Source organism: Corvus cornix, chromosome 3, assembly GCF_000738735.6.
Source record: "Corvus cornix cornix isolate S_Up_H32 chromosome 3, ASM73873v5, whole genome shotgun sequence".
Taxonomy (NCBI): Eukaryota; Metazoa; Chordata; class Aves; order Passeriformes; family Corvidae; genus Corvus; species Corvus cornix.
This window is the reverse complement of record NC_047056.1, coordinates 114,510,111-114,532,163: the sequence shown is the minus strand read 5'-3', so window position 1 is coordinate 114,532,163 and position 22,053 is coordinate 114,510,111. Positions and strand designations below refer to the sequence as shown.

Below are 22,053 nucleotides of genomic sequence, written 5' to 3'. Positions count from 1 at the left end.
CGGGCGACAACAGCGCAGCTCGAGGTGGCCGCGCCGCCAGGGGCAGCCGGAAAGAGGCGGGCGGGACCGCGCGGGCGGGTGTGGCGCTGACGTGGCGGCCGCACCGGCACCATGCGGGGCGGCGGCGGTGGCGGCTCGGTGAGTGCCCGCAGTCTTTCCACCGGTGCCGCCGGTGGCTGCTCCGGGGAGCCTGGCTGGTCCGCGGGTCACCGCGAGATGGGCTCCGATGTCGGGATAGCGGGAGCGAGCCGGCTTCCCCGGGACCGCCAGCGGGGCTGTGCGGCCCGGCCCGACGCGGTGAGCGGCCCTGAGCGGGCGGCGAGCGGGATGCGCTCTGGGCTCCCGGGAAGCAGCGGCGGGAGCGGCCCCTCTCCGCCCGAAGGCCAGGCCGTCCCCCGAGAACTCGGGCCGGGCCCGGTTTTGTTCGGCCCGGAAGCGGGCAGGAACCCCCAGCAGGGCGCTGTTGGCGCTGGCGGTGCGCTTTGTCCGAAAGGCCTTCGTTTACAGGAGGACGTAGTTCGTGGAGTGTGCGGGTAGGGTCGGGAACGTGGGGCTGGAACAGGGAGTTCCCCAAAGGATACTTAGCCCTCCCGCGCTTCGCGGGGACAGTCGGGGCCCGCAGGATGCCCGGTGTCCCTACTGGCACTTTCATCACCTCCAGTTGCCATATCAGCCTTCTCACCTCGGGGAGTTTCTCTGCTGTGCTTGCGCATCGTCTTGCCCGGCTGGATGCTGTAGAGCAGCCCGTCTCCAGCAGCAGCAGTGTTCCAGCTCACCGGAATGGCCCACAGTCTATAGGCAGACAGAATTCACCACTCTCCATCTTTTCAGGCTCTGGGCCCCTGTTCCACTTTTTCTCCCCTGTGCAAGGAAGGTGACTTTTTTGTTTTCCTTATGTCCAGCCGTTGGGCATTCCTGCATACATTAGGTCTCTGTTCTTTAGGTAAGAAGTAAACTGTATAAATGAAAAAGCATGCAGAACTTAAACACCGGTTTCTATAGGTGTTTCCTTCATAATTGCTGGTATTAACTTCTCAGAAAGGAAAGCCTGACAGATCATTTGCACTCTCCTTTTTTATTGCACATCCTTAACTGCCACCGAAGCTCTTCATACTAATCCTCGCTCTTATGCAAATTTTTTTAGTTATAAAACCCCCATGAATCTTGAAACACATGCCATGTTTGTCAGTCATTTCTGTTCTAGAGGTAGATTAAGCCAACGAACTGCAGCAGACTCTGCCTGCCTTTTTATTAATTTTTATCATTGAAACCTCATAGCCCTGATTTTTTTCTGGCTGCTGCTCAGTGAGGTTTCTCCACATTTCTCATGTGGGGATTTCCCAGATAATGCTGTTGACACTACTGTTTGGGAGTAAATAATACAAACACAAACATCCAATTGACTTTACTTTCAAAGGAGACAAGATTTGATTGTGAAGTCATTGATCAAGCAGTTGTGAATTTCTCTCCTGCTGCTTCCCTGACAATTCCATGAGAAAACTCTGGGGCTGGAGGCCTGACGCTCCATAGGCACAGTTTAATCATTCATGTCTTGCTATCAGTGCCTGCTACTGAACTACTTAACTGGTGGTTGGGGTGTCTCTCACCGTTGATAGCGTGCATCACATTTGTCTATAAAGAAGACAGGTAATTTAGCCATCATTTCCTTTTTTTTCTGTTTTCTTTTTTGTGTGTGTGGTTTTTTGTTTGTTTTGTTTAGTTGGTTATTTTGGTTTTTTGCTTTTGGGGGCTTTGGTTGGTTGTTGTTGGGTTTTTTGGCTTTTTTTTTTTTTGTTCTTCCAGTTTCTTAGCCGGTTCCTGTACATGGCAAAATACTACCTTTGTTCCCTGGGTTACAGTTTTGGTATTATATATACTTCCACAGGGCAATGATTTTTATTTTCTAGTTGGCATAACTACTATTTTTTGTCCTGAGTTTTCTAATGAAGAATGGCATTGAGTCGTGATTAGTATTTGGAAGAGGGTGGTGGTAAGTGATTGTCCACGCGATAGGAGCAGTGTACAGCAAATGAGTTGTTCAAACCGACTTGGAAATGTACATTTAGATAGATGTGTTAAATTACATGTCTTAATAGGAGCGTAGCAAGTGATAAGTGACAAAAAATCTGTTAAATAAGAAAAAGGATTCTGTGATGTGGATAAAGTGAACATCTGGGCAGCTGACGGAGTATGACAAAGTGAGATAAAAAATGAAAAGAGGGCATGGAGGAGACTAGCGACAACATTCTTGGCAGGATAAATGCAAGAGTTACTTCATTAAGGAAAAATAAGTACTATGTAAAAACTAGCAAATTAGTATATAAAATATTTGTCGTCATGTGGTAAAGTATAGGCAGAAAACATGTATGGGTGAATGTACTGGAGACAAAGAACACTCCATCACATCCCGTTGCAAGGGGAAAGATTGGCTTTCCTATGGGGAATGTGGAGGGACTCATCCCTGTTCTGATCCAGTTCCAATTCAGCTGGAGTTGGAAAGGTTAAGCACTCCCAGTTGCAGAAAACAGTGGTTTGTTTTTCAGAGGATGATGTGTGTACATCCTCGAGGTGCAGGTGATTGTGCTTGGCTGCATAGTGAAACATGCTAAAAGAAAACAAATGATGCTGCTAATGTGAATTGTTCTTCCTTGTTAGGATGCCAGGACTGGACATCCCAGACAGCAGAAGCTCAAGAAGTCCTTGGGAAATAAGAAGTATGTGAATGGTTTTTTGTCCAGTTTGACTGAGGGCAAGAAAAAAGCTGAGAGAATCCTAGTGGAAAACCGTATCTGGTCTTTATATAATATTCTGAATTTTAAGAGCTTCAACAATTTTAATTAGTGTGTTGAGAGTCTCAGCTGACTTCACTTACTGGTTTGTAGGAAAAGTCCTTTTCTGATACTTCAGTGTGTATTAGCTTCCATTTATTTTTTTTAAGGATTTTAACATTGTGAAGATAAACATTTTAAGTCCAAATGGTGCTCCGAAATCTATGCATTTTGGGTGTGATTGCAACTTAAAGACAATAATTTGAGAATTCCTCTCCCCTTGCTTCTGCAGTACCTTCTGAAACCTAGTATGTAATGACCTGAGCTGGTGTCATCAGTGTCCCCCCCTTATTAATTCATGGATTGATGTGTTAAAAGGCGAGCTCCACAACTCAGAGTATTAATAGAATGGCCATCATAGTCATCACTCGAGTGATCTAGTTACTTCAGTTGGTGATTGTAGTAGCAATGGGTTACATTGTAAAATGTTTCTGTTCCCTTTCTTTCATCTTTACATAAATGCTATTTGCCCAGAGAATAGATATTCTGTGTTTCTTTGATATCTCATTCAGTTTTCTGTCATGTACAGGAATGTAGACGTCCAGGCATTTCAAGGCCTGAGAGAAATACTTTGGAACGGTGAAGCAAAGTTCCCTCTGATCTCTAGGAAAAAAATTCAGTGCTGCTTATTAGTCTAAAGTAGTCCTAAGGTAGCGTGATTTGTGGGATATGCTGGAAGGTTGTCTTCACTGCTGAAAGCCTTGCTAGTTAAAATTCTTACTGGCATTAAATCTTTAATTGCATAGTGCCAGCCCTGACTCTGGGAATAGAGACTGAAGGAGATCTTGCCCTTCATGGGATGACAAATGTCTCTTTTGTAATGATGGGCTGCAGAAATATTCTTATATTCCAAGGATAAATGTATATTTTTTTAATTGAGATTCACTTGGCCCACTTCTAAAGTTGGAAGTTTGAGGTAGGAGGAATATTTTTTTCCGTTCCTCTTGAGAGCTTACTAGTGTCATTATCAAAAAGATGTACTGAAAAACAGCACTGAGGATGTTTTATCTTGCTGGCACTTTACAGTTCCCAAAACTCAGGAGATTCATTGAACTGTGAGATTAATTTTTAGAATACTTGGGAAGATGAAAAGGATGTTGTCTGTCAAGTTTATTGTGATTGTGTGTTTATGCATCCATATACACAGGAACTCAACTTGATGTTTTCCAGGTCTAAGCAACTTGAGGAGGTGGAAACTCCTGTTCTAGGAGTGAACAGTAACTATGATGACACAGTCAGCAACATTTCCTCTGCCTCACCAAAGGGCCCAGTGAACGGGAGTGCAGAGCCCAGAAGCAAGCGGACCATTCGCAGGCCTGCTTACTGGTTGGAAATGAGAGGAATGAAAAGCAGTGTTAACAAATCTTCAGAAAAAAAAGGTATTTATCACTGTTTGTTCAAGGCAAAACTGTTTTTTTTTTCTCTCTGGTTCTTTTGTGAGAGATTAGTGTGCTTTTGAAAGACATGCTGCATTTCAACCACAAATTACAAGCTTGCTAGTGCTTCCCATGTATTAGAAGAAATGAACTTGCGCCACTGCACAAATACAGATACAGTTCTCTGACATGATGCAGTTCCTTTTGAGTGACTTGTCTATTAAAATAATCATTCTGTGGCTGAACTCGGTTCTGTCTGTAGAAGAGAGATGATGTACAAGAGTTACACCAGTCATATCAGAAATACGCTTCAAGAGCTTTAAAAACATAACCATCAACACTAAAGATGGCAAAGGGGACCATTCAGCAGTATTTGGGATTAGACAGCTTTTGTGGTTGGTAGATTAATATTTTTTTAAGGATGTCTTTAATTCTTTATTTTCTCACATTTGTCAGTTATTATTTTCTGATTTGGAATGGTTTGGGTCTTAGGTTGTTGTAGGAACATTCAGATTTGGCCTAGGAGCTGTTTTCCAAACTTCTTGTGTAGAAAACGGAGAGTCAAAGCTTCAGAGAGTCAAAACTTCAACCTTCTTTAATGCCCTTTCTTCTTACCTCTTAAGTCAGAATCTGTATTCCATTCTGTTGTGGGGAGAGGCAAATTTGGTAGCTTGATAGAAGTGAGACTGCTGTAGCTCCACACTCCCAGGTCCAGTCAGTAGCAAGACTAAGTATTTATTCACGTAGGAACAAACACAGACACACGACGTACGTAAACAGAAGCCACACAGATCAGCATTCACACAAACAGCACCAACAGCCTCCATCATTAAATACTCAATCTGCTCAGTACCTGATCTTTGGATCCCAGTCTCCTCAGCTGCTGGTCCATGGATGTACTGGCCCCTGAGGCTCACAGAGCCGTGCCAGTAGCAGGTGAAGACCTCCTTACAGACAGGCTCATACTCACAGACCCTGCTTGGTGTCAGACATGACAAGATTTGTATACTGACCAGTCACCTATTTACAAGCAGGTGTTCTTTGCTATCCTCCTACACCTCTTTTCCCACACTTGATCAACCCCAAACTGGGTAATTCTTTCCCTTTCCCTCCCTTTGATAGTACTCCTAAACATTCCAGTCTTGTGTAATCCTGAATTGTTCTCCACTCAGATACCGTGTGCTACATAACCCTAGGCATTAACACCATGCTCTCCCTTCTCACTGTTCCCCCCTTCCCCCTTCCAAAGGGTGCTTCAGAGAGGGGTTCCCACTGACTCATCCTTGTGGGGCTCCTGGGACAGACCCAGGATGAAGCTGTCTGTTTCTTCAAGTCCATAATTGGTGTTCCCTGCCTGCCATTGTGCTTCTGTGCTCATCTGTATTCATGGAGATAAGACTTTGCTAGGCTTGGAAATATTCAGGGCAGGCATGATATTATTTGGCTTTCTCTATGCTCTTTTTTGTGTGAGTGTGGGTGAGGTTTTTATGACATAATCTAGCACCTCCTGTCTCTCTTCCTGAGGATTATTTTTCCAGGCCATGCTGTGGCACTCTTTCTTCCCTAGCTGCTGTATCAGAGGATTGCGGGTGGTGGGGTGCCTAAATGTTGCTGAGTTAGAAGGCTGTGTCCAGTTCAGGTGCCTCACAAGAACTCCTTTTTTTTATACTAAGTATTGAATATGAGGATAAGATGAGGCAGCAGTAGACTCAGAGCTGTTATCCAGACTGAATACCAAGACTGAAGCATATCTGTTCTTACTTATCAGGAGAAGTACTTTTGAAAGGCAAGAGGAAATCTGAGGAAAGGGAAGGCAAAGATGTTAAAGAGTCTCCCAAGAAGAAGCAGAAGATTTCGGGTAATACAAATAACTTGTAATTCCTAATTACAAGCCTCCAGATACTTCAGACTTCTCTGCCGAAATGGCATCTTCCGGAGTCTTCAAACTCTATTTCTGATTCTAAATGTTTTGTTCCAGGAGACTGTTGACTAGTGTCTGCCTAATCGGTGGGAGGTGATCTAATTTCCGTCTGTCTTAGAAGCCCAGCAAAGGGAGGGAGGAAGGGAATTATGGGAAGTATAGGCTAGTCTGCATCATTTTAATGTCCCGAAAGATTATAGACTAAATAATCAGACACATTACTTGTAAATAAGTAATGTTTGAGATTGAGTAGCTGATAACAGCAATATGGGTTTGTTAAGAAGAAATCAAACCCAAACACTTTTCTTTTGCCACAAAGACCAAAGGGAGAAATGCTTGACATCATAGATCTTTCATTTCTTCAAAAGGTTTGTCAATCAGTGGTTAGGTGCAAAAGAAGGTGTACAAGTGGTGAAAGTAGGAGCAGGTGACACAGAAGTGTACATTTGCTGTCCAGTCTTGCAAGGATGAGGTTAGGAAAGCCAAGGCCAGCCTGGAGTTGAATCTGGCAAGGGATGTGAGCAGCAACAAGAAAGGAGTCTACAAGTACATGAACAGCAAAGGGAAGACCAGGGAAGGTGTGAGTGCACTGCTCATCAGAGGAGGGGAGCTGGCGACAAATGACACAGAAAAGGCTGAGGTACTCAGTGTTTTCTGTGCCTCGATCTTTATCAGTTAAAAGAATCCTTCAGGAATCCCAGGAGCCGGAGACCAGACAGAGGGAAAGTCTGGAACAAGGAAGTCCTACACTGAGTGAAGGAGGAAAAGGTTAGAGCACTTAAACAAACTGGATTTACCAGATCATTTGCCAGTAGTCCTGGTTAAGTGGGAAGGTCTGAGAGGACTGGAGGTTGACCTGTGTGACACCCATCTGCAGGAAGGGTGAGAAGGAGGATCCAGGGAAATACAGACCTGTTGCTCTGGCCTTAGTGCCAGGGAAGGTCATGAAGCAGATTATCTTGGGTACCATCACATGGCATCTACAGGACAATGTGGTGATCAGGCCCAGGCAGAATGAGTTTAGGAATGGCAGGTACTGCTTGACTAAGCTGGTGTTCTTTTATGACAAGGCGATGCACTTAACAGATGAGAGAAAGGCTGTGGATGTTATTTACCTGGATTTTAGTAAAGCCTTCTGACACCATTTCCCACATCATTCTTCTGGAGAAACTGGATGCTCATGGCTTGGACAGGCGCACTCTTTGCTGGGTAGAAAATTGGCTGGATGGCTGGGCCTACAGAGTCATGGGGAATGGAGTGACATCTGTCTGGGGGTGGTCACTAGTCATCTTCCCCAGGGCCCATTATTGGGCCAGTCTGGTTTAGTATCTTTATTGATGATCTAGATGAGGGGATTGAGTGCACCTTCAGTAAGTTTGCAGGTGACATCAAGTGGGGTGGGATGTGGATCTGCTAGAGAGCAGGAAGGCTCTGCAGAGGGATTGGGACAAGCTGGAATGATGGGCCAAGGCCAACAGTGTGAGGGTCAACATGGCCAAGTGCCAGGTCCTGCCCGTGGGTCACCATAACCCCAGTGCTCCAGGCTGGGGCAGAGGTACTGGAAAAAGCCCTGGGGGTGTTGGTCAACAGTGGCTCAACACAGGCCCAGCTGTGCCCAGGTGAGCAAGAGGCCAGCCAGTGGCACCTGGGCTGTCCCAGCACTGGGGTGGCAGCAGGGCCAGGGCAGTGCCTGTCCCCTGTGCTGGCACTGCTGGGGCACCTCCAGTGCTGGGGGCAGCTCTGGGCCCCTCCTGACAGGAGAGACCCTGAGGGGTTGGAGCATGTCCAGGGAAGGGAACGGAGCTGGGAAGGGGCTGGAGCAGCAGGAGCAGCTGAGGGAGCTGGTGGGGCTCAGCCTGGAGAAGAGAAGGCTCAGGGGAGACCTTCTCACTCTTTACAACTTCCTGACAGGATGGTGGAGCCAGGTGGGAGTCGGGCTCTGCTTCCACGGAACAAGTGACAGGACAAGGGGAAATGGCTTCAAGTTGTACCAGGTTTAGATGCGATACTGGGAGCAATTTTTTGCCCCAAAAGGACTGTCCAGCCCTGGCACAGCTGCCCAGAGCAGTGGGGGAGTCCCCATCTCTGGAGGGATTTGAAAGGCTTGTGGATGTGGCACTTGGGGACATGGGTTAGCGGTGGCCTTGGCAGTGTTGGGGGAACGGTTGCACTTGATAGTCTTAGAGGACTTTTCCAACCTAAACAATTTATGATTCCGAGTCCCGTGGGGCCTGACAGGTTGCACTGAGTGCTGAGAGCTGGCTGATGTCATTGTGAGGCCACTCTTGATTATCTTTGAAAGGTCATGGTGACTGGCAGAGGTTCCTGGAGGCTGGAAGAGAGAAAATATCACTCATATCTTCAAGGACAGAAAGAAGGAAGATCTGGGGAACTGCAGGCCAGTCAACCTCACCTCGGTCCCTGGGAAGCTGATGGAGAGAATCATCCCGGAAAGCATTTCTAAACGCGTGAAGGGATTTGGAGTAGTCAGTGTGGATTCATGCAGGGCAAATCATGCTTAAATCAACCTGATAGCCTTCTACAATGAGGTCACTAGCTTGGTGAAATAGGAGTATACAATGATGGTTCACGGTTGGTCCCTACATTAAATTCTAACTATTGTTCTTGTCACCGAGGACTTGGAAGTATGTAGACAGCACAAAGCTGAAAGTGACAGCAAGTGTACTGGAGAAAAGGCTAAAAGTGAAAGTGGTCTTGACAATAGAGAAACAATTTAAAAATAGAACAGAGAGCAGTGTAAAATTAAAGGTGATATCATTTGGGAAGAAATACTGTCACTGCTGAAAAACAAAGAACAACCTCCCAGGAGTCAGTGCTTCAGAAGAGGATTCAAGATCTATATCAGATCAAAAGCTGGGTAGGGACCTGCAGCGTCTTGTTTTTAAGAAGGCAGATGTTAGACTGAAAGCTTTGAGCAGGAATATAGACTTTGTGAAGTAATTAGACGTGTGAAGTAATTCTTTTACTCTAATGCAGGGTCACCCATGGAATGCTGTTTCCAGGAGTAGGCACTGCAGTTCAGGAAATGTGTGGGCCAGCTGAAGAGGACAGGGAGATGAGAGCAAACAGCATAACCCATACTGAAACAATAAGAGTTTTTTAGTCCAAAGAAGACGGGAATGAGTAGAGAAATGAGACTCTCCATTTTGGTTGTCATCAGGTGGACTCAGCCAAACTCTGCACAGAGGATGTTTCAGTGTGAAGAGTTACCATTGCCTGAGCTTTGTGTATGAACAACCATAGAGCTTACAAATATTTGGGTGGGACTAATGCCTGCCACTATAAATTAATTTTGGAAGGGAGTAGGAAACATAATCTTGACGTTGCTTTAAAAAAAAAGCATTGAACATTTCTGGATAACTTTGAGACAGCAGACTAAATAGCAGCCTTCTAGCAAAAGAATCTGCTTTTTATTGTAACAAAGCTAGCAGAACTGAATCTTCTGGCTTGTCTTGTTTGTGTTATAACAGGGAAAAAACAGCAAGCTGGAACAAAACAGAACTCTAGAACGAAAGGCCACTGTGCTCAGAAAGAGCCAGAAACCTATGGCACAGGTAAGAAGAGGCAGTTGCTAAGAATTGTTTATGAAACAGATAAAAGATAAATGGGATTCTAGGATTTGAATCTGAGCAACAGCCGTGTTTCTGGTGTTTCCATTCAGTAGTTCACTTTACTGTTGACAAGGAAGAGCTGGCTGCTGTCCTGGCACTGTGTCAGTACTGCAGAGCAGGACTGAAAGGACTGCACACTCCCTGAGTGTAGTTCCACATGCTCTTGCCATTGCCTAATGTAATAGTGAAGGGGGAATCACTTTTTGAGCTGAACAAAAGCCTGTTAAAATAGTTGCATTATTAAACTCATAAAAATATGTATAGTTTTTACTCAGCAGAATATGTTTGCAGGAAAAACTTTGTAGCTGTTGCTGTTCCTTTTCTGGGAACCAGAGACCCAAGCAGTCTGTCCTAGAAAAATAAAATTAGCCTTGATTCAGTGAGTGGAATGCCTTGGTATTTGTAGATCACAGCACTCATTAAACACCGCAGTTTTCTGCCAAGTGCTGTTTGATTCACAAACTTTTCCCCCAGCCTCCTGGAGAGGGACAGTCTGGGCCTGTTATTATTGGGAAAAGAGGAAAGCCTTTGGATCTTGTTAGAATTGGTAAGAATTCAGGTAGATGGCTGCTAAACCACTTTCTTCCCAGAACCCATTTCAGTAATTTATAATCCTTGTGGATTATGCCAAACTTTTGCCTGGGATTTCACAAAGAGGCCAGAAACTGGAAACCATGCCACACAGGCTGCTTTTCCCTGGCTGTTGAGTAACTTGACCTGGTGGTCTGTGGCTGCTTTTACTGTGAAAACACTTTTGCCCAAAGAAAAGTTTACTCAGCATGCTAAAGTAATTGTTTGACAGAAATTAGCAAAGGAAAAATGTCCACTGGTCAAGTAGAAGAACGCTCCTTACAAGGGAATGGTAGATTAAAGAGTGTTTGTAAAATGGTCTTTGAAAAGGAGTGATGTGTGCCTTGTGACATTACATTCCTAAAGCTGTAAATGAGCTACACCTATTGAAGTGTAGCTGGACACAAGTTTGGTAGCATGTGACCTGTTTCTTTCTAGGGTTCATTGTGCACATCAAAGGAGGAAAAAAAAAAGATCTTGCGTTAGCACTTGTATTCTAAATATTGTGTTTTGACAGGTAGTATGGAAGAGCAATGGTCTTTAGAGATTCAGGACAAAGGCCGAGTTACCTGTCCAACATGCCGGGCTGTGGTGAGAAAGACTGTAGAAGGACTGAAGAAACATATGGTAAATTGCAGGAAGGTAAGAACACAAGAGATGGGCAATGGTTTCTTTACTCCTCTTCAGCTTACTAATAGAAATGCCTGCCTGTTTTGTGTTGTATTTAAAACCAGTTTCATCTCATCATCATGTCCCTAAGCAAGAGTCCTTTATACATCTGTAAGAATAGTGCTTGGTGCTTCGTGCCTAGCCTTTTGCTGGAGGTTTGGGGTAGTGAACAATAGTTATTTCATTGTTCCGCTAAACTTTACTCTCCATAAAATCTGTTCTTAGAAGACAGTTACCAGGCCCAAATAAATTGTTCTGCTCTCCTGCTCCTTTCCCCCAAAAGGTTTTCCACTGCTTTGGTTAATTTACAATTACATGCACCATGTCCCTGTTTATTCCTAGGAAATGTTCACATGTCATCACTGCGGGAAGCAGCTGAAGTCTTTAGCAGGGATGAAATACCATGTCATGGCAGACCATAACAATCAGGTAACACAACTGCTGTGCATTTAAAACTCCTACAGGCAGAACAGGCTTTGGTCCTTCCCTGGTACACACAGAAAAAGAACATGGAGTGGTTTTTTTCAAGTGGTGTAGCTGTTCAAATCTAGTCTAACTATTCTTTTTCCAGTGAGACTTGACATCTGAAAAAACAGTAGAATGTTACCAGACATGGTAGGCATGCAAGATCATAGAAAGAGGGGATGAATTTCTGTTTAGGCTGGTAATAAGTCACACATAAAAGGCATTCCCAATCAGAAGGAAAAAGATTAGGCTGCAGTTTTCAGTCCTTTGCTAGAAAGCAGGAGGTTTTTCTACATCCAGAGCAGACTAGATTTGAGGTAAAAAAGCAGAAGCAGCAATTAGTTCTTGTCTCTCTGTACTGTAAAAATACTAATGCTACAATCTGCTTTTCCTCTTTGCTCTTACTTTAAAGAAGGCAATGTCTCCTGTTGTAGTAGTGAAGAATTAGAAAAGGTCATTTGGAAGTTTGGGTAAAGTTCAGATAATTCACTCTGAATTTTTTTGCATATTTCCCAGTACTGCAGTTTCTGAACCTACAGCTGTATTAGTAAATGATGCAGGTCAGGGATCAGGTTCTGGCCCTGAGGATTAGGTCTGTTGCTCAGTTCTAACTTTTTACTCAGTCTAGGCGTAATATTAGGTAATGTAGGAAATAATATACAATAACCATCAGAGAGAGAATTAGGAAATTGAGCCGTAGTTTAGCACTGATGAGTAACTGTTACAAGCAGTCTGCTTCACTTTAGTCAGGCTAAGTGGAAATGGTAGGACCAGTAAATGTTTAAGATGCATCATTTTCTGTCAGTTTACTCCTTTTAAAGATAATTCCTTTTTGGTTTGACCCCAGCCAGCAGTCAAGCCCCATGCAGCCCCTTGCTCTCTCCCCCACCCACAGGATGGGGGAGAGAATCAAAGAGTAAAAGTGAGAAAACTCGTGGATTGAGATAAAGACAGTTCAATAGGTAAAGCAAAAACTACGCACACAAGCAAAGCAAAACAAGGAATTCATTCAACACTTTGGCAGGGAGGTCCAGGCCCCTTCAGGACCACAGGGCTCCATCAGGCATAATAGTGACTTGGGACAAGAAACGCCATCGGTTTGAATGTCTACCCCCTTCCTCCGTCTCCCCCCAGCTTTATATGCTGAGCGTGATACTGTATGGTCAGGAATATCCTTGGGGTCGGGTATCCCAGATATGTCCCCTCCCAACTTCTTGTGCACCCCCAGGCCACTTGCTGGCAAAGCAGTACGAGAAAAGCCCTTAGCGCTGTGCAAGGGCTGCTCAGCAATAGCAAAACCATCTCTACGCTATCAACTCAGCACAATTCCAAAACACAGTCCCATACCAATTTTCACCCCAGCCAAAACCAGCACAGATATAGAAAGTGATCATTATGGTAAATACCTGTCTGTAAAATCATAAGTTGCAGAGATTTAATTATTTTAGAAGCTTTCCTGCGCCAGTGTGTTGAGTAGTGAATTCCCTGAGAGAAGAACTGTAAATGCTGAGCATCCTGTGTTTTTCATTCATCTTTCTGCTGTGCTTTAGCCAGTTGTGAAGGAGGGAGAAGAATTGGATGAGCAGCTTGAGCGAGACCGCCTTCGGAAGGTTTTGAAGCGTATGGGAAAACTAAAGTGTACAAGGGAGGTAAGCTGAATTGTGCAAAGTGTGGATTAAACAGCAGTGGATGCCTAAACATAAAACATGAGAGCACTGTTGAGTATGCTCTGGTGCTGGCCAAAGCAAGATTTGTTTCAAGATCCCAGCTGTGATTTTAAGGCAGAGTAGCATAGAATCATAGAATAGTTTGGGTTAAAAGAGACCTTTAATAGTCATTTTAGTGCCAATTCTTTGTTGCAGATTTTGTCTGTCTGAATAGACTAACATTAAAGTTTTATACCTGCCTGTCTCTGCTCTGTTAGGAAAAGTGATAGTGCTTTGGTCAGCAAACTGTGAATCCTGTACACACTGGTTGTGTAATCCCTTGAAGAACTGTTTTCTTCCATGTATTTTTCTTCTGTGTTGACAGGGCTGCACGGGCAGCTTCACCAGCATAATGGGATACCTATATCATGTTAAAAAATGTGGGAAGGCTGCTTCTGAGCTGGAGAAAATGGCTATGAAGTGTCATCACTGTGGAAAAGCATACAGATCAAAGGCAGGACTTGTCTACCACCTCCGATCTAAGCACGGGCCGGTGAGTGCACCCTGCAGTGATTGTCAGGGGACTGTGATGGGACTTCAGCCACTCAGACTTGAGACGTGTTTAGGCTTTTGTCTGCTACTTTGATGGGTAATTACAGCTCACAAATCTTTGCCTTTTCCTGCCCCTGGATTATTTTGTCCTTGATAGTTTCCTTCTAGCAGCAGCTGTTGCTTGTCTGTGACTAGGATGAAGTTTTTAATAGTAAATCAGCATGGCAACAGTAAATGACCTGATGAAAGACTGATGCTAACATAACTCGTGAGATGCTTTCCTCTGCTCTTAAAAGACTCACCACTGGAGCAGAACAGGCAGTGCTGTGCTTGTTGTCCATGAGGGTTTTACAGTGAATGATGGAATACCTTTCAAGACTAGCAACTGTGTGAAGCTCTCTGCTTAAGCCTCGCTGCTGTGACCCCTGTGAGCAGATCTGGGGGTCTGTCTGACTAGTAGGATACGCTTCTGTCCTGTGTCCGTGACAGTGTACCATAGCTGCTGCAGCATATTTATGAGGGATTTGGCAAAACATTTATTCCCAGTATTTAGTGTAACTGAAGTAGGAAGTAGTAAAGGTGGGTCACCTTTTTGGGCCTTGATTTCAGGTCACTTTCCTCCATGAGGAGAGAAGAACAGAGAACCTGAAAGAAATGAAACGGGAGCAAAACAACACAGGCAGAGTTCAGAGGAGATCTGCAAAGGTGGCGATCTACTATCTCCATGAGCTGGCTGGAGAAGAGCTGGCCAAAGAGTGGCCCAAAAGAAAAGTTCTGCAGGACTTGATTCCAGATGATCGGAAGGTACAAGGCCTTAAAAATGCTTTATAGGGTTCAAGTTTATACCTCCACATCTGATGAGTCTGATGTACAGGCTCCTACCCCATGTTTATGGCACATGGAAAGCAATATGTTGTGTGGGGGATTGGGTTCTGCTCTCTCTTGTCTTAGATTACAGTATTTCTGCAGCAGCAATTGCTGTGGTGTAAGTGTTTTGTTCAGGCAAGCTGTAATGACTGTAAAGTCCTATTGCTGGAATTCTCAGTGGGCACAAGGAACGTGGGCAGTTACGGGCATGATGTTGCTCACAGGTGATAGGCTCAAGATCACTCCTGCCATGCTGTAAGGCCCCAGCAATCCTTCCAGTCTCTCATACATGCTGTGGTATTTCACAGTGGTTTAGGCTTCAGAATTTCCAGGAGCATCTTTTAAGCTGTGAGGGAAACCCAAAGGAAAATGATGCTTTATGATTTCAGCGGGGTAAGTATATTTAGAGGAATTGTTGTAGTCAAGGCAGTGGGAAGTTTCAGATTCTGATACTGTGGGGGTCTTCTAGATTCAGTTATGTTTCTAGAGAGTCGGTGAGACAGGAAAACATTGATTGTTGGGAGTTTGCCTGTTAGAGTAGGAGAAGAGATAGCACTTCTCTCTCAGCCTGGAAGAGGAGGAGACTTACTTGGCATTCTGTGTAGCCAGCATTACTTCCAGCTCTCGATTCCGTCTTTGTCTCAGCTGAAATACACTCGTCCTGGACTGCCCACGTTTAGTCAAGATGTGCTGTGCAAATGGAAAACGGAGATAAAGATGTACCGAAGAGTCCACTGCCCAAATCAGGTAACCCTTAACTGTTACTGAAGCTGCAGAGGGGACAGATTTCAGGTCTGTTTGAGCCAACAGCTTCCCACAACCTTGAAACTGCAGCTGGTCTCTCTGTGGGAGACAAATCCTGCTCCATCTCAATATGGTTGTTCAATGTAATCAAGGCCCTGTTTAGTCTTGGGGATGTTTGGGGATGTTCCTTTTGTCCTTTGCATCAAAATGCCCTGGGGATGATCCTTTTGGGAACGTGTGTGAACACTGGAGAGCCAGTAACTTGGTGTCAGGCTGGTACAGTTTTCTCTTCCAGGTGGGCAGTTGGTCCATTTGGAGGTTTGAATAGTGGAAAAATGACAGGCCCCTGCCTTTCTATCTAACTCTAATCACAGAAGGAAGGAGTAGAGGTGGAAATACAAGAGTAAAGAGACTTTGTCTGGCACAGTGTTTAAGTTTTCTTCATTGCACTGGACCAGCTTTAAGCCCTGTTCAACCTGGCCTTGAGCATTTCCAGCTCCAGCCACAGCTTCTCTGGACAACCTCTGCCAGGGCCTCACCACTCTGACAGGGAAGAATTCCTTCCCAGTATCCCATCGAGCCCTGCCTTCTGGCATTGGGAGGCCATTCCCCCTTGTCCTGTCATTCCAGGTCCTTGTCCAAAGTCCCTGTCCAGCTCTCTTGGACCCCTTTAGGTACTGGAAAGCTTAGCTTCTTACAATACCTTACAGTCAGATCCAGTGAGAACAAATGGCCCCATTTTGTGGCCTCCACATTGGTGGAGGTGATGGTGGACATCTCCATGTGATACATGCTGTTGGAGAGCCAAGGGTCAGTGGCAGCTGCCCTGTGGGTTTGGCATACAGGTGATGCCTTCCCCCTGCCCTACCCTACCCCACCCCCAGCGCTCTCTCCCCAGTATTCAGGCTAGCGTCATTTTCAAGTATCAAAATTGCAGCACCATGTTGTATGTGGAGCTGTCTCCAGAGAGCAGCTGTCCTGTGTCACCAGCCAGTAGCCCAGCAGCATGTCTTGCTCCTGCCTCCTGTTCCAGGACCTGGGCTGAGAGCTGAGCACAATGTGGTACCCCAAGACTGATGCCTGAAGCTCCCCATGGGACAGGCCTGTAAAGCTGCCCTTTAACTGAGACCGGGAATGTTGTATGCTGTACTTCTGCTCTGTGCCACTAGAGACATGAGCAGTGCAGGAGGGAGAAGTGCCTTGTACCTGCCCCTGTGTGCTCTGTTTGAAATTTTTCTCTGTTGCACTTCAAGCAGAAAGCAAACTACCATTTTAGTCAGGCTGTTGATAGAGCATGAGTGTAACTGTCGCAGGAGTCTCTTTATTATGTCCAAGTGTGCTCAGAAACTGGAAATATAAATACTAAGCTTAATGAAAACTTAACTCTTATACTGGTCTTTTTACCAGAACCTTTCTGGCTTTGTAGGATTAGTATCTGCCTCCCTCTACTTCTCTTTTGCGCTTTTGGGATTGCCCTCCTGACATAATAATGCTTTATTGTCCAGGAAGAAGTGATTTTTTGCTAGCATGTTGTTGACATGCTTTTTTTTTTACTGTTTCAGGGTTGTGAATCTGTGTATGGCAGTGTCTCAGGACTCAAATCTCACCTTGGCACATGTACCTTGGTTGGTAGCCTTCCTCTTAATAGCCCCACTGTCCCTGTCCCTCTGATAACCCTTTATTCAAGCTCTTGTCCTGCCATCTGCTAATCTAGATCCTCACAAGTTCATGGATTCATAGAATGGTTTGGGTTGGAAGGGGCCTTAAAGATCATCTCATTCCAACCCCCAATTTAGGTGCTCCGCTATGTGCTAAGGAGGTTGCCGTTGCAAACAATACTTGAGATCAGGAGGAAGCACCTTAATGGTATTCCTTTTAATGACACGACAGTTCTACCTGTAGATTCACAGCTACAAGAGCAGTTTTTCCAGGTGCACTGCCAGAGACCTTACGGCATCTCAGAGAGCAGTCCTGTGCTTCATGGGCACAACTGCTCACTCATGTCAGTGCTCCTGTAGCTAAAGCTTTGTCTAGTGTGGATGAGAGTTTCTAGTTTTTATTGCCGGGTTCTATCTGAGCAAGATTCAAATGAAATATATAGGTTTATTATCCTCCTGGTCCAGCAACTCTTGATGGATTTTTTTTGTTTGTTTGTTTGTTTGTTTTGATGCCAGGGAGACTTTGTGGCTGGTAAATACAAGTGTCTTCTGTGTGAGAAGGAGTTCATTTCAGAGAGTGGGGTCAAGTATCACATCAACTCTGTGCATGCTGAGGTAAGACAGAGTGGAACCTCAAACCCCAGGCTGTTGGAGGTAGGGAGTGTCTTAAGAAAATGCTGGATGTGTGCCCTGTTTTACTTTTTACTTGCTCACTGTTGGGAACAGGTTCCCTAAACTTAGCTGGTCTTATGTATTAGTCTGGGAAGCAAGTGTTGTGTCATGTCACATGCCTTGTCCCAAGCTGCTGCTGCTCTGTTCAGCTCTGCAGCATTTCCTGTGCCTTTAGCTAGGCAAATATCAAATCAAATCTGAATCCTCTGAGACAGAGTGACACCTGAGGAGACACATGAAAGAGCAGAGCGTTGTTAGGCAGTTGCCTTTCCAGATTTCACATTTCAGGGAAACCTTGTCCCACAAGGCAGCTATATTTTAAGTTCTGATAGGCTTTATGTGGTATTTCCACCACCATCGGTACCAACCTGTTGCCTTCTAAACCTGCAGGACTGGTTTGATGTGAATACAACGACCACCAAAAGCTTTGAGAAGCTAATGAAAATTCGCCAAAGGGAAGAGCAAAGGAAGCAACGGAAGAAACGTCCTTTGACCAGGGGCAAAAAGAAAAGAGCTGGCACCCTGGCTGCCAAGAAGCTCCCCACTGTTGGAGTTGAAAAAATGAGGAGAAGTAAGAGAGGTTGTCCACAGCGAGTGGACAACGAGAGTGCGAGCAGTGAGGAAGGGGCACCCCAAGTTGCACAGAGAGCTGAAGTTCCAAAAACCAGCCGCAAGCGAGGCCGAAGTAAATCCCTAGAAGATGAGAAGGAGTAATTCTAAAGCTTTTCAGTTACAAGCCCCACTTCTGTCAGGCTCATTACCCACAGCACTAATATAAGCAACTGGATGTCTTTGGGACTGTGACTCAATTCTGCGGGTGACTTTGATACTGAAACTTCTGCATCTGGTCAGTCGTGAGGCATACAAACCAAAGCTGTGGTGCAGAGGCTGCTTCTCCTGGTGTGGTTCCTTTGGACAGTGACACTAACAGTGTACCCAGTGTATTTCCTGCCCTGGTTGCAGTCTCAGTTTGGTCATACTAGTTGCTTGTTTAGTGGTTTCCCATACAGCAAGTGTCTGTTTTGTCATCTTTCTCTGATGGGTGAGATCAGGGTTCTTTTTTACAGTTCTTCCCATAAGGGACTGACTAGCACAATGTGTAGGTGTCTTCAAGGGGGAAATCCTTTCTTGCACAGAATGCAAACTAAACATGAAAACAGTGCTGTGCAGAATGCAAAGGCTCTGGCTTGCCCTATCACTCTCCTGTCTGTTGTCAGCAAGGCTGCCACAAAAGCGATCTTCTCAGTGTTTGCTGTAGCCTGTTGCACAAGGCTCTATTTCGTACACTGGTGTTTAGGCTCAGCACCAGACAGTAACATGTCTACCTGGAAGGGATGGAATGTCATTATTACCCTTGTCAGGAGCCCACTGTTCCCCTGGCATCTGTCTCCTGTAATGCTGGACATTAAAGATACGTAGAAAGTCTTCCAGTGCAGCAAGGAATGAATGCTCTCAAGCCCTCTGGAGATTCACTGGCCTTACAGAGCCTGCAGTAACTAATGTACTGAGATGGCCTTTGTGTGCCCTCTGAAGCCCACTTGTTTCATACTCGCCTGGGAAGCATACTGCAAGACAGTGCATGCCTACATGAGCAGCCTGCTAGTGCTGGGACCAGGTTCCATGGAGCTGCCTTGCCAGCGTGTGGTTCTTTGTCATGCCAGTGCTCCCACAGCGTCCTTTTTCCCTGCTCGGTGGCAGATACCACCTTCATTGTCTTACATAACCTGTTTCTTTTCAGTATCACCTCTCTGTTCAAATGAGGTATATTAGCAGTGGCTTCCCTGTGTAGAAAAGGTTAAAAGAAGAAGGGTCATTATTTTAAGTCACGTGTTGGCATTGTCTCTGGATCGTAAGGAATGATATCTTCCTGTGCTCCATAAATCATAGAATGCTAAGGGATTGGAATGGACCTTAAAGATCATTTAGTCTCACCCCCCGCTGCCACAAGCAGGGACACATCCCACTAGACCACGTTGCTCAAGAACTTATCCAGCCTGGCTTTGAACACTGCCAGGGTTGGGGCATCCACAACCTCCCTGGGGCAAACTGTTCCAGTGTCTAAATGCAGTGGATGTCATAGAAGCTAGCAGGAAGCAGCAGCACAGGCAGTCCTATTTTTCAAAGAATGGATTCTCCAGAATCTCTGTTATCCAAAGACCCACTGTACCAGAAAATTGCAAAATTTGCACTGTCTGACAAAGTTGCTGGTGCTGAAATTCACAGGGAAGCCATTGCAGTTCCCCAGTCTGGGGAACAGGCAGGTGTTTGTACATGTGTGTTAGTACCAGCATGATCACATTGTTCTTGACAGGGGGGGGAGTACTGTAGGGCCAAGCTGGTCTCAAGAACTGCCTTTGGAACCAGGTGCTACTGCATATGCAAGTGCTGTGCTGAAAGCAGATGTGTGGACTGTGCAGGGTTTGTAAAGTCTGCAGTGAGATGGGCAAGATCAAAAGACAGCAAAATAAAATGTCACCAATGCGAGAATGTGGTTTCTTGTCTCTATGGTGCGTGGCGTTCTTGGTACCGTCCCTCCTCGCACAACACGCCCCAGCCTGCCTGTGAGGTTGTTCTGCATGCTCTGGCAGTGTTCAGTTGCCTTCATGGTTTCTCCTCAGAACTCCACAGCGCTGTACTTTGAGCAAACGTTCACTACCTTCCCACTCAGTACAATAAACCCAGGAATTAAATAAGGTTTTTCTTAGTGGTTTTCAGTCTAGAGTCCTATTTTCTGTCATTATGAGTCCCTAACTAGACCTGCTCTCTAGATGTGGGTACTTTGTGACTACCTGGGTTTTGTAGTTACTTCAATAACATACTCCTCCACATAACATGGCATGTGGGGAAAAAAGCATTCTCCAACAGTCCAGCCCAGTCCATCAGCATTAAAGCAGATTGTTCGCTGGACTGGCTCAAGCTGGTATGAAGTGGTGGCATTGCTGCCACTCCGCTGCTTGTGAGGAGAGATCTGTCCCGGAGCACCTGCATCCTGCTGTAGCGGGGCTAAGACAGCTGTGCTCCACTGCTCTGAGGGCAAGGAATTTAGCAGAGGAGCAGAATCCCCTCCCTCACCTCCTGTCCACACTGCTGGATATGCAGCCCCGGATACTGGTGGTTTCTGGACTGCCAGTGCACATGGCCAGCTTGTGTCCAGTTTTGCTATCCCTAGGACCTTGTCCACTGGGCTGCTCTCCATCCATGGATTCCCCAGATTCTTCTGGATGACATCCCTCCTCTCCAGCAAATCAGTTGCACTGAGCAGCTTGGATGAAGACATTACACAGCGTGGGCAACAGACCCTTGAGGAATGCTGTCCACTGCCCCAGCAAACTGGTCCTTGCTGTTATCAATTCTACTTGAGCAAGTACATATTTAGAAAGAGATCCAGTTTTGAAGGAATCAGAAGTGATAAGAGACCAGCTAGTCACTCAATACTTGTTGCAGTGATTCATTGTACTAAAAAATGCCATGTCTTCTCATTGGAACTTGTTTTCATTTCAGCCTCTGTATCCCATACTCCTGAGTCCTGGTAACTGAAATAGCTTTCCTGCATATTTTTAGTCATAATTAACTCCATACATAATTTGCTGTATGAGCTAAAGAGGCTTGCTAGTCTCAGTCAAAGCAGGTTTTTCTCTTTTTTTTTTTTTTTTCTGTTGCGCATTGTTCTTCGCTGACATGTTACATATTGATGGGTGCATTTTTCACTTTTTAAGTCCAGAGAGATGAACCAGGAACCAGCTGCAGTGTTCTGTAACAGTCTGGTTTATATAAGATCCAAAGATAACCTTGCTCTGCTCTCACCTATCTCTTTTTGTCCTCAACTCCTTCACTACACTGTTGATAGTTACTTTTACCCTCTTAAGTACATTTTGCAGTTGTTTTGCAAATGCCTTTGAGGACCCATTTCTTTTGTTTTTAGAAACTCAACAGGGTTTAAGGCCAGACGGCATATGATGAACATATTCTGAAACACTGGAGTGTATTTCATGGAACTACTCCAGCAGAAACCTTAATAACTATGTTTTGTACAGTAACTTCTGAAGAAAGCTTGGTTACATAATCAATTTTTCATTGCTCTAATTTGTCATCAGCTTTTTTAATCTGCAGATTTTCTTTGCAATTGTTACATAATTTCATTAACATTCTTGATAAAGATGTCAAATAGCTGCAGACTCTGGGATTCTTTAGGACAAATCCTTACTTACGCATTTAATGTATTCTACCAATGCTTGTATAACATGTGGGGCCAAGAACAAGGCCTTAGAGAAATTTATGATGTCAGCAGCTACTTTTACCAACACGGACTTGTAATGAATTGAAGAATGACGTTTACAGAAAACTCTTCTCTGTGAAACCACATTGGTTGGGTCTTACTTATGATGCCCCTTACTGTCAATTGTTGGTGTGTCTGGGAGACTTCAGACTAAGCTGTACTTATGCTCATCACACA

At 45.0% G+C, this 22,053-nt stretch overlaps 1 protein-coding gene across 4 annotated transcripts; it reads left to right on the top strand.

The window, feature by feature from the left end:
* Positions 1 to 13: 13 nt before the first annotated feature.
* On the top strand, positions 14 to 20,087 carry ZNF512 (zinc finger protein 512). 4 transcript variants are annotated; one of them, XM_039568444.1, is made up of 14 exons: positions 14 to 138; positions 2,656 to 2,714; positions 3,999 to 4,207; positions 5,973 to 6,062; positions 9,617 to 9,700; positions 10,845 to 10,969; positions 11,339 to 11,425; positions 13,012 to 13,110; positions 13,493 to 13,660; positions 14,269 to 14,463; positions 15,172 to 15,273; positions 16,833 to 16,895; positions 17,445 to 17,543; positions 17,991 to 20,087. In XM_039568444.1, the coding sequence occupies exons 1-14, from the start codon at positions 112 to 114 to the stop codon at positions 18,312 to 18,314; spliced, it is 1,731 nt and encodes a 576-aa protein (XP_039424378.1). In that variant the 5' UTR covers positions 14 to 111; the 3' UTR covers positions 18,315 to 20,087. The 4 variants fall into 4 exon arrangements, with proteins under 4 accessions (XP_039424378.1, XP_039424377.1, XP_039424379.1 ...); XM_039568443.1 differs by lacking the exon at positions 14 to 138 and adding an exon at positions 202 to 297; XM_039568445.1 differs by lacking the exons at positions 14 to 138; positions 5,973 to 6,062 and adding an exon at positions 202 to 297.
* Positions 20,088 to 22,053: the final 1,966 nt, after the last annotated feature.

Excerpts from the sequence above, each read along its gene's own strand:
- ZNF512 (XM_039568443.1), top strand. The coding sequence starts at position 217 with ATGGGCTCCGATGTCGGGATAGCGGGAGCGAGCCGGCTTCCCCGGGAC. Across the intron at positions 4,208-5,972 it reads CAAATCTTCAGAAAAAAAAG|GAGAAGTACTTTTGAAAGGC; the intron begins GTATTTATCACT and ends CTTACTTATCAG. Across the intron at positions 17,544-17,990 it reads TCAACTCTGTGCATGCTGAG|GACTGGTTTGATGTGAATAC; the intron begins GTAAGACAGAGT and ends CTAAACCTGCAG.